The sequence below is a fragment of the Gymnodraco acuticeps genome, unplaced genomic scaffold (assembly GCF_902827175.1).
Source record: "Gymnodraco acuticeps unplaced genomic scaffold, fGymAcu1.1, whole genome shotgun sequence".
Taxonomy (NCBI): Eukaryota; Metazoa; Chordata; class Actinopteri; order Perciformes; family Bathydraconidae; genus Gymnodraco; species Gymnodraco acuticeps.
Window position 1 is genome coordinate 1,852,392 of NW_022990454.1, and position 11,032 is coordinate 1,863,423.

At 43.1% G+C, this 11,032-nt stretch overlaps 2 protein-coding genes across 2 annotated transcripts; both read left to right on the forward strand.

The window, feature by feature from the left end:
* Positions 1–1,085: 1,085 nt before the first annotated feature.
* Positions 1,086–3,041, forward strand: LOC117552395 (piggyBac transposable element-derived protein 4-like). The gene is made up of 2 exons (XM_034225768.1): positions 1,086–2,348; positions 2,583–3,041. The coding sequence occupies exons 1-2, from the start codon at positions 1,086–1,088 to the stop codon at positions 3,039–3,041; spliced, it is 1,722 nt and encodes a 573-aa protein (XP_034081659.1).
* A 5,045-nt stretch (positions 3,042–8,086) lies between these two features.
* LOC117552396 (protein ANTAGONIST OF LIKE HETEROCHROMATIN PROTEIN 1-like) lies at positions 8,087–10,609 on the forward strand. Its single transcript, XM_034225769.1, has 4 exons — positions 8,087–8,182; positions 8,987–9,477; positions 10,218–10,290; positions 10,423–10,609. The coding sequence occupies exons 1-4, from the start codon at positions 8,136–8,138 to the stop codon at positions 10,607–10,609; spliced, it is 798 nt and encodes a 265-aa protein (XP_034081660.1). The 5' UTR covers positions 8,087–8,135.
* Positions 10,610–11,032: the final 423 nt, after the last annotated feature.

The window sequence follows — 11,032 nt, forward strand, 5'->3', positions numbered from 1 at the left end:
AACCTTTAAATGCCTGTTTCATTATTTGCATTATTTATTATTTATTACAAAAAAACACAAAACCTTAAATTTTTTCAATATAATAATTGGTAGAGGGATGGGGCTTTGGTGGTTATTAGAGTCTTGGATGAGTCAAAGATTGACAATAAAATTGATTTGACTGCATTATTATTTTTTACGTAGTGTCAGATACTACCTCTGGACCCCTTCGTGGCAAAAATGTACACGCCCATAATAACTGCTATTAAATCATCATACATCAATATTTCTTTCTACTTTTTTTTTAATAAATCACTTAAACAACTTATAACGTACTCAAATCTATCAAATATTCGATATTTTTCAGGATTTTAACCCTTTCAATGCCTGTTTCATTATCTGAATTATCTCATTTATTAAAAAAAACACAAAAAATGAAAAATGTTCAATATAATAATTAGTAGGGGCATGGAACTTAGGTGGTTATTAGAGTCTTGGATGTGTCAAAGATTAGCAACAAAATTGATTTGACTGCATTATTATTTTTACGTAGTATCAGATAATACCTCTGGACCCCTTCGTGGCTAAAAATGCCTCATTGACTGCCATTCAAACCACCTTTTTTGATCTCACTGCCATTGCAGTATATAACCATGCATTTTGTAATGTCAGCATTACGGGGCCCCAAACAGTGTGTGTGTGTGTGTGTGTGTGTGTGTGTGTGTGTGTGTGTGTGTGTGTGTGTGTGTGTGTGTGTGTGTGTGTGTGTGTGTGTGTGTGTGTGTGTGTGTGTGTGTGTGTGTGTGTGTGTGTGTGTGTGTGTGTGTGTGTGTGTGTGTGTGTGTGTGTGTGTGTGTGTGTGTGTGTATCTGTAAACATGCACTGATCACTTCAGGGTAAAAAAAGGACATCTTTTGATCTTTTGAAAGATGCATTTCATGTCTTTGAAGAGTTGCTCGACTAATTAAAAAACAAAAAACAACTGTTAGTTTGTTTACGCACCTGGCTGCTTTCACAGCCAAATGTTAAAATTAAGTTTGGCTGAGGGGTTATTTCACGAGTGAGCAGAGAAGGAGAAAGTCCTGGAGCCAAGAGTAGGAGCTAAAATGAAGAGGCATTTCACTGCAGAGGAGGCCGTAGAAATGGTCATGCAGCCTTCATCAGCAAGCGATGACTCTTCTTCTGAAGAAACAAGCTCTGAGTCTGACATTGAATTATCTCTGGAATCCTCCACAACTGAGAGTGCTTCTGAATGTTTGTCTGGAAGTGGGGATGACACTGAGGATCCGGCCCATCCTAGCAGTGAGTGGACAGGGAAAAATGGGCAAGTCTGGTCTCCATCTCATGCCGAGACCCTGCGCTACATTCAGGCACCCACCGGCATGAGTCCAGGGCCCACACGATATGCCATATCAAGAATTTATGATGTGGCATCCTCTTTTGACCTTTTCTTCACTCCTGACATGATTCAGCTAATTTTACAGATGACAAATCTCTATGGGAGGCGTTCAGTGTCAGGATGGAACGATGTGGATGCTGAAGAGATTCGGGCTTACATGGGACTTCTCATCCTGGCGGGTGTGTACCGGTCCAAAGGGGAATCTACCCGCAGCCTGTGGGATGACCAGAGTGGGAGACCAATCTTCAGGGCCACCCTGTCCCACAAACGCTTTGAAATGATAAGCGCTAGCCTCCGATTCGATGACCGACTCACCCGTCCTGCTCGATACAAGAAGGACAAGCTTACAGCTTTCCGAAATATGTGGGATAAGTGGACAGAGCGCCTCCCACTCTTGTTCAATCCAGGGGAAGACATATGTGTCGATGAGCAGCTCGTAGCCTTCAGAGTCCGCTGCAAATTCCGGCAGTACATCCCCAGCAAGCCAGCGAAGTACGGGCTGAAAATCTGGATCACCGCAGATGTCGCCACGTCATATGCCTGGAGCTGCCAGGTGTATACTGGAAAAGCCGCTGGTGAATCTCCGGAGAAGGGCCAGGGAAAGCGAGTCATCCTGGACATGACTGAGGGGCTCAAGGGTGTCACACTTACATGTGACAATTTTTTCACTTCCTACTCACTTGCCCAGGAGTTTCTGAAGAAGAAAGTGGCCCTGGTAGGGACCATCAGGGCAAACAAGCCTGAGCTTCCCCCCAAACTGAAGCAGACTAAGCAGAGAGCTGTCTTGTCATCTGTGTTTGCATTCACAACCACCACCACAGCAGTCAGCTACATCCCGCGGCGGGGAAGAAATGTCCTACTTCTGACCAGCAAACACAGAGAGCCAGCTGTACATCAGGATGACAAGAAGAAACCACAAGTCATCATTGACTACAATCGCTGCAAGGGTGGCGTGGACAACCTTGACAAGGTATGTGATTATATGCTTTTATTACTATATGAATTGATTCCAAACGTAGTCATTTATTCTCACTGATTGCATGTGTTTATTTGAGATAAACAGATGTATTTATTATAAGTGCTTATCATTCATTAGACATATTTCTTGCATTTATATAAATAATGAATTATATAAAATACTTGTGAATGCTGAGGAAGGATATTTATTTATTTATATTCTATTTTTTTCCTTGATCGTTTGTAGGTGGTCAGTACCTACAGCTGTAGGAGGCGGACACTTCGGTGGCCTCTTGTCCTGTTCTTCAACTGCATTGATGTCTCCGCCTTCAATGCTTTTGTGCTGTTCACTGCAGTAAATCCCTCCTGGAACCAGCAAATAACCTACAAACGGAGGTTGTTCTTAGAAGAGCTGGGGAAATCCATGGTGTCCTCACAGATCATGCGGAGAAAGCACCCCCCGCGAACAGCAGCTGCTGCTACCATGGTGGTGGAGTTACAGACCAATGTTGCTGCCCTCGCAGAAACCACCGAGACCGCCATCACCACTCGTGCCACGGGCTCGACCAGAAGGAGACGTGTGTGCTGGTTGTGCACAGGCCTAAAAAAGAGGTCTTCTACCACGTGCACCAAGTGTAACAGGTGCATGTGTAGAGAGCACCAGGTCCCATGCTGCAGGACCTGCTGGTCTGCTGCTGGAAATTAGCTGAGCTAAACTGAACACACACACACACACACACACACACACACACACACACACACACACACACACACACACACACACACACACACACACACACACACACACACACACACACACACACACTTGTTTAGCTCAAACACACACACATACATCACATATTCAAAGCCTGGATTTCAACTTTTCAAAGACACATTAGGATTCTTTCAGGTTGCAAACCTTTAAAAAATACCAAAGGACTAAATAAATCAATTACAGCAGTTTTGCTTTGCAATTTCATATATTATAACCTAAATTAATCAGTAACCAAGTATTTTACTCAAACTCAATGTATTCAATGTATTTAATGGTTAAATAAGTACTTTAATTGACCTGGTTCCCCCCAACCACACATTTGCCATATGTGACCCGCTCTATCGAAATCAGTCGAAAGTCGCAACGGCTCATTTCAAAATAAATGTGGATTTGCGTAAAAAAATAGTTTTTCGGGGATCGGGTGTTTTGTTTGATTTTAAATAAACAAAGTCTTGGCTTTCAGAATATGACATTTTTATTTCCAAAATCACACGATAAATACATGTTTGAAGCTTGTAAAGTGAAGATGACAGCTCTCCCTCGCCACTCTGCTCTTCCACAGCGCCGCTTCCCCTCCCTCCGCTGACATTATGAATGTAAGCAGATATGTCGGGACAGAATTTATTTTACTTAAATTTGAAACTTACCGGTCATGTTTCAATAATAAGAATTGTGTAGCAGAGTTTCCGTTAGCAGGTAATCACCGGACTAGGACCGGATATGCTGATGTTTAAAACTCAGTTAATGGGGCTCATTTTTATATTGCTTCAGTTTATAATCGTTACAGATCAAAAAATTCAGATTCATTTTTCAATAAATGATTCCACAAACAACATAATTATTACATTCAAACAAACTACTTGTAGTAGATGAAGTACATTATTCAAAAGTTTACATGAACTTTGAATAATAACACGGGAGAAACGGATGCTCTCTTTTCCCCTCTCCCTCCCTCTCTCTCCTGACAGCCCGTCAGTTTCTCAAGCAGCTCGCTAAACAGTGGGCGGGGCTTCAGGTGATCATGCAGAGCAGCGTGTCTCCAGCTGATCTGATCTCTCTCTCGCCTGTCCGGTTACACTTCACTCGCGTTTATGTCCATATCGATCAGATCCAGCTCTCCTGATCGGCCTTTATAGAGAGCACCGATCAAACTATTAAGAGTGAATATCGGCCGATAATGACCGGCGGCCGATCGATCGGCGGCTAACGGAAACCCTGATGTGCGACTGTCGGTCCTATGTTGTAAACAAAATAAATAAAATCAAAATAATATTTTATTTTTGATTCTCAAAATGACGGGCCAAATATTATTGCTGGCGGGCCAACAATGGCCCGCGGGCCGCCTGTTGCCGACCCATGGTATAGAGACACTCTACAAGGCTTGATGTGGAAAAAGCTCGTTTGCCATTAGTGTTATGGCGTAAGCGCGTTGACACGAGTAGAGGAGTCTGTCCAAACAGCTGGCCAAAAGGCGTCATATTCAATCGGAGAAATGCACAATTTTCGACTTCCTTAACTCGTAGCTCTGTTGCGCCAATTATCTGGTGCACTTTGAGGGGGAAATAAAGGGACTTGATCTATGGGAACAGGAAACCCATATGAAACAGAACTGTATACATTTCAATAATCATAAAATCATGGCCATAACCAATAACATACCATTTCCAATATGAAAAAACACTGAAACTTGTTTATTTATTTTTGGTTCATTTATAGTTGTGAGTGTGTCTGGGCTCCTGAACCAGCCTCTCCTGTCTCCCTCCTCTTTGAGGCAGCAGCAAAGACTAGTTTTAAAAGTGTATCTTGCCTTTTTTCACCTAGTTAACTTTTTTTAATTCATGCATATTTGACTAATCACTACCCCCTCAAATGGAAATATGTGTTTACATAAATGGTTACCAAACCGTTTGAGACCCACTGAGAACTTAGACTAAGTTAACTATCTAAACACTCAGAGTCCTTTACCTCACCTGAGCTGAGGTTATCCCGAGCTTGAATGACACACAGAGACCAATCAAGGGCTTTGATTTATGATCTGTATGACAGTGGCCATGTCGGCAGGCCACATCATGTAGACAGCCAGTCACCCTGTGTGAGGCAGACCCACATTTGCGCAGCATACAATCAAAACACAAACAACAATACATACAATAAAAAAATCCTCAGGCCAGCAGGCTACTTAACAGGCCAGGCCATCGGGAAAACCCCCGGTCCTAAAAATAAATGGGTCGTGAAATATACTTGGGCGGCCGTTAGTATACCTGGGCGGCCCGGAAACCCTGTAGTCGCACCGTAAGTCTGAATGACCTGACATTTTGCACACTTATCTGTATCGACCTGCTCTACAAATAATCCTCTTGGACCGCCAAGCTCCGCCTACATTTATTTTTTAATTAGCATAATTTTCAAAACAGTGAAATGTTAACTTCAATTTTTGTTTTTTCAACACCAAACTTATTATACAGCATCGGTGGAGGGTCAGACACATTACCGTAGAAAATGAGCATGATAAATATAAAGATAAATATTGCCGCCATGAGTCAAAACTTACTCGCAAAAAGGCGGGGCTTAGAAAGAAATACTCATAACTCATCAATAATGTAAATATCACAGATTTTGCTGGATAGGTTCAGTCTGTCTTTGGGAATAGGTATACAAAAGCATTTTCATTTTGGATTCATTTTTGCGCCAAAAACACCACCAATTTATAACTCGAGAACGGATGGACGAAATATATATATATTTTTAGACATACTCTGGGGGTGACTACGAACTAAGATTTCAAGTGTTGCAGAATGTGGGCGTGGCCTATACTTTTTTTTTTAATTACGATAGCATAAAATGAGCTTCGGACGCAAAACTTGGGACACATGAAACGTAATTTTTTTTTAATAAACTGCTCAGTAGCGCCCCCTATTGCATCGTAGTCACATATAGTTTCTCCGAACTTCACGAATTTTGGCACAGACATTCCTCAGGAAATTACGGACATATTTCTAATTAGCTTCCATTAGCCTCGAGAAAGTCGGACATTTTAAGGACATTTTTGCAAACTCCTCCTAGGGGAATGATCGGAAAAATTCCAATCCAGGACAAGTTCAGCCCATATTCAATGTGATGCTAAATTGCGAAGAAAATGTTTGATAGCTCAATCGTGGAGATCGTAAGCTAACGGAGAATATACAATTTGACGATTTACATGTCGCAAATTACTACAAACTACTCGCATACAGTTTTACCGATATTCACAAAACGCTGTATATACATTGCTCTTATGAATCTGGACATATTTCAAATTGCCTTCCATTAGCCCCGCCCCCCAGAAAGATTTGCGTTTTTCATGCATTTTAAGCACATTTTTGCAAACTCCTCCTAGGAAAATGTTCGGAAAAATTCCAATCTAGGACATGTTAAGCGCATATCCAATGTCATGCTACATTGAGAAGGAATAGAGAACCGCAGTGCAGTCCTAAAACCCGGAAGTAAGTTAGCATTTTTACCACGTCCGGTTCCTTCGATAAAAAGCAATGCAATTTCTCCATAGGATTTTGGAAAATAGCTCCAAATAAGGTCTGTGTTTGACACAAATTGAAGAGACAGATCACGTTTTGTTCTACGACATTAAATACATCAGCAGTGACCCCGCTGGTGATTTTTGAAAAACGATGGTTGTTACCAAGTGGCTGAATAGGACTACAGAAGTTGTCCAGGCCGTTTTACGTCATTACACCGAACACGTAAAACACTCCCGCTAAGTTTGTTTGCCCTGTTCTGCTTGAAAGCAAGTACCTGCCTCCTGCAAATTGTTAAAACCAACACTTCAACTCGTACCATTTAGAATCTGTATGTTTGAATATGGATCTTAAGTTGGCGTGACGTTGAAGCAGCGACCCTGCTGTAGTTCCTTTATAGCATAACGTTAGCATTTTGCGACTAGATTTATGCTTCGAAAATTATAAAAGTAGGGTAGACATGTGGATATTATCCGGCTGAACAAAACGTGATCCGTCTCTTAAATGTGTCTCAACCACAGACCTTATTTCGAGCTATTTTCCAAAATCCTATGGAGAAATTGCATTGCGTTTTTGACGAAGGAACCGGAAGGAGTTTACATCCGGGTTTTAGGATGCGTCACTGCGGTTCTCTATAGTCCTTTGCTCAATCGGGGAGCTCGTAGGCTAACGGAGAATGTACAATATTTGAACATTTATATGTTAGATAAGCTACTGAGACCTGCCTGTCTGCCTGGCACATCAACACGCACATCAACACACACACACACACACACACACACACACACACACACACACACACACACACACACACACTGTTAGTCCAGCAACGCCCTTTGCTGGCGGCATATTCATTACAACATACACCTATACATTCCACAACACACAGCATATCATAAATATCGGGCTACAGCCCTTGTAAATGTTATTATGTGAAGCACTATATGGCTTCATGAAAAATATCTGTGAAATGTAGGCCTGTTACATATATTCTTGAGCGATATATATTATACACACTGTTCTCTTTTTTGCACTGACCTCAGCAGCTGTTCTCACTGTAAACATCGCGTCACAATGAAAGCAGTTGTATTAAAAAGCCTAACGGCCCGTCTACACTACAGGCTTCGAAAAAGCTTGAAGCTGGGCGTGTCTGAGGCTTGGCGCTTTCTCGCGCCCAAGGCGACCAACAACCAATCAGGAATCTCCCGCCCGCCCCCAGCATACAAAGCAAAAAAAAGCCCGGTTCTTCTACACTATTGCCAAAATGGATGCCGGTTTTGTAGCAACGGTAGCGTTGGTTTATGCAATGTCTCGCAGGAGGCCACGTATAGTGAGTCGCTGTTGGGTACATACAATACTCAGAAAACGTCTGCAACGGGGGGAATACCACGTTCTTGTCCAAGAGCTCCGCCTGGATGGTGTACTGTTTCAGCAGTACTTCAGGATGAGCAAAGACGCGTTCGACGAGTTGCTCTGAAAAGTCGGTCCACTGATTGCAAAGGCAGACACCCGTATGCGTTTGTCAATCGGACCCGCCGAGCGACTCGCCATCTGCCTACGGTACGTTTTGTGTATTTCTACTTCTTTAATATGACTCTGTATATAAAGAGAGAGAATGCATGTAATGGATGAATGAAGTCTGTGATGTAGTTAAGATGAATGACATTAATTAAGATAGCTAGGTAAACACAGTATTGCTCCCCTGTGTGTGTGTGTGTGTGTGTGTGTGTGTGTGTGTGTGTGTGTGTGTGTGTGTCTGCCTGTGGTGTATGTGTGTGTCTGTGGTGTGTGTGTGTGTCTGTGGTGTGTGTGTCTGTGTGATGTGTGCCTGTGGTATGTTGGTGTGTGTGTCTGTGGTATGTTGGTGTGTCTGGTGTGTGTGTCTGTGATGTGTGTGTCTGTGGTATGTTGGTGTGTCTGTGGTGTGTGTGTCTGTGGTGTGTGTGTCTGTGTGATGTGTGTGTCTGCCTGTGGTGTATGTGTGTGTCTGTGATGTGTGTGTGCCTGTGGTGTGTCTGTGATGTGTGTGTGTGTGTCTGTGGTATGTTGGTGTGTCTGGTGTGTGTGTCTGTGATGTGTGTGTCTGTGGTATGTGTGTCTGTGTGATGTGTGTCTGTGGTGTTTGTGTCTGCCTGTGGTGTCTGTGATGTGTGTGTGTGTGTGTGTGTGTGTGTCTGTGTGATGTGTGTGTCTGTGGTGTTTGTGTCTGCCTGTGGTGTGTGCCTGTGGTGTGTGTCTGTGATGTGTGTGCCTGTGGTGTGTCTGTGATGTGTGTGTGTGTGTGTGTGTGTGTGTCTGTGGTGTGTGTGTCTGCGTGGCGTATAACTTTTTTTTTTTAAATCTTGTATATTACTTTTTTCTCAGGTACCTGGCAACCGGTGACTCGTACAGGACCATAGCATTCAGCTATCGGGTCGGGCATGCAACAGTGGCTGTCATCGTCAAGGAGGTTGCGGGTGCCATGCCGGTACCACAGACGGAGGACTGGAGAGCCATCGCTGCTGGGTTCCAGGAGCGCTGGAACTTTCCAAATTGCGTTGGTGCCATTGATGGGAAGCACGTGGTGATCCAGGCTCCGGCAAATTCTGGGTCCCTGTACTTCAACTACAAGTGCACCCACTCCTTGGTACTACTGGCTGTAGTGGATGCCCAGTACCTCTTCAGGGTAGTGGATGTCGGAGGTTTTGGAAGGAGCAGCGACGGTGGGAGCCTGCGGAATTCCGCTTTTGGAGAGAGCCTCAGAGATGGCAGTCTGCAGCTACCACCTGACACCGTCATCCCAGGAGCAGAGCGGCTGGGCCTTCTTCCCCATGTGTTTGTTGGAGATGAGGCTTTTCCGCTGCTGGACAACCTGCTGCGTCCTGTTAGAAATTAAAATCAATGTTTTGATGGCATAATGTACCTTAAATGTACCTTTAGTTTAAATGCTGTTTTATACTGAAAAACCAGTTAAGCTTTTATTCTGAAAATCCTTCACCTCCGGTTAGCATTTAGCATGAGGCTAATATACCATTTCCTATAGAGGTGAATTTAGCAGCAATATGATATGATGTTGCACACCGAAACCTACTGATTTCAACACTACAACTATAGACGTCGAGATATTATTATTGTTGGATATTAAATGAAGGTACAGTTTATTTGAGTACGTTATCGTTTACAGATGTGGGTAGCATGTCACAACATTCGGAACGACCGGAAATCAAATTGCTGTGAAGGAGTATTGATTACAGCGTTTAGAATGTGTTAAATGAAAAGTCATGAAAGAGTTAAGGAGGAGAAAAGGCGTGTTTAGATATATATTGAATGTACAATGTCTGTATCTTGTGATATGCGTAACAACGGATATTAAATACGCGGAGAGCCGGCCCCCAGGGAGGAGCCAGGAGAGGCTATATAAACAACGAAACCTGAGGCCTCTTTTCTCTGCTAGCGGGGAGCCAGAGGCAGCTGCTTTTCTGTCAGAAAATATCCTGTTTGTGACTTTACCGCGCCTTTTTTATTAATTAAAGTACCAATTTGAAAACATCTCAGAGACTCCATTTAGTCTCCTTTTTAAGCTTCTCTTTCCTGGACACGAGAATAACCATCACAGTTAACAGTCCGTTCCCCGGACGTCAGCTCACGCGTGAAAGGAGGCTGTTCAACTACCACCTCAGCCGGGCCAGGTTGGTGGTTGAATGTGCGTTTGGCATCCTCTCATCTCAGTGGAGAATGTTCCGGCGTGTCATCACCACCAGCCCGGAGGTAACAGAGTTGTGTGTGAAGGCCACCTGTGTGTTGCACAACTTCCTCCGCAGGAAGACAATAGGAAGGTCATCACGCACACCTGTCGTCGCAGAGTCGAGTGATGAAGGTCCAACCCTGCGCGATGCACCTATGATGGGCTCAAACAACGCCACACACCGATCCATCCAACTGCGGGAGACCTTCTGCTCCTATTTGAATGAGGAGGGTGTAGTGTCATGGCAGCATAAAGTGGTGTAGGGTCACCATGGCTCCTCCAAACCAAAAGCTCTTTTAAGAGCTACCCATTTTCTTTAAAGAGCAAATATTCCAAATGAGCCATTTTAAAATCAAACATTCCTAATAAACATGTTTCTTGAATTGATATTATGATATGACTAACAACCTTTTTCTTTCAGCCCTGTTTTTACTGATAAACCACTCATAATTTCAATAGGTTTTCACATAACCAATTACAGAAGAAAGCACATTATATATACCGACATACATGAAGCTTCTGGTATGTTGCAACTGACAAACCACATGAACAAGTGAAGACACAGTATAGCCATAACATACTTGAAATAATGTTTTATTTGGTGAATTTGAGTGAAGTGTGTGTGATGAGTGATGAGTGTAAAAAAATGTAATGTGGATCAGTATGTGTGAAAAAATTATTATTTT

Bases quoted from the DNA above. Each gene is read 5' to 3' on its own strand.
- LOC117552396 (XM_034225769.1), top strand. From the start codon at position 8,136: ATGCGTTTGTCAATCGGACCCGCCGAGCGACTCGCCATCTGCCTACG. The intron at 9,478-10,217 runs TGCGTCCTGTTA...TAACCATCACAG, and splicing joins TCCGCTGCTGGACAACCTGC to TTAACAGTCCGTTCCCCGGA. The intron at 10,291-10,422 runs GTTGGTGGTTGA...CTTCCTCCGCAG, and splicing joins TACCACCTCAGCCGGGCCAG to GAAGACAATAGGAAGGTCAT.
- LOC117552395 (XM_034225768.1), top strand. From the start codon at position 1,086: ATGAAGAGGCATTTCACTGCAGAGGAGGCCGTAGAAATGGTCATGCAG. The intron at 2,349-2,582 runs GTATGTGATTAT...GATCGTTTGTAG, and splicing joins GCGTGGACAACCTTGACAAG to GTGGTCAGTACCTACAGCTG.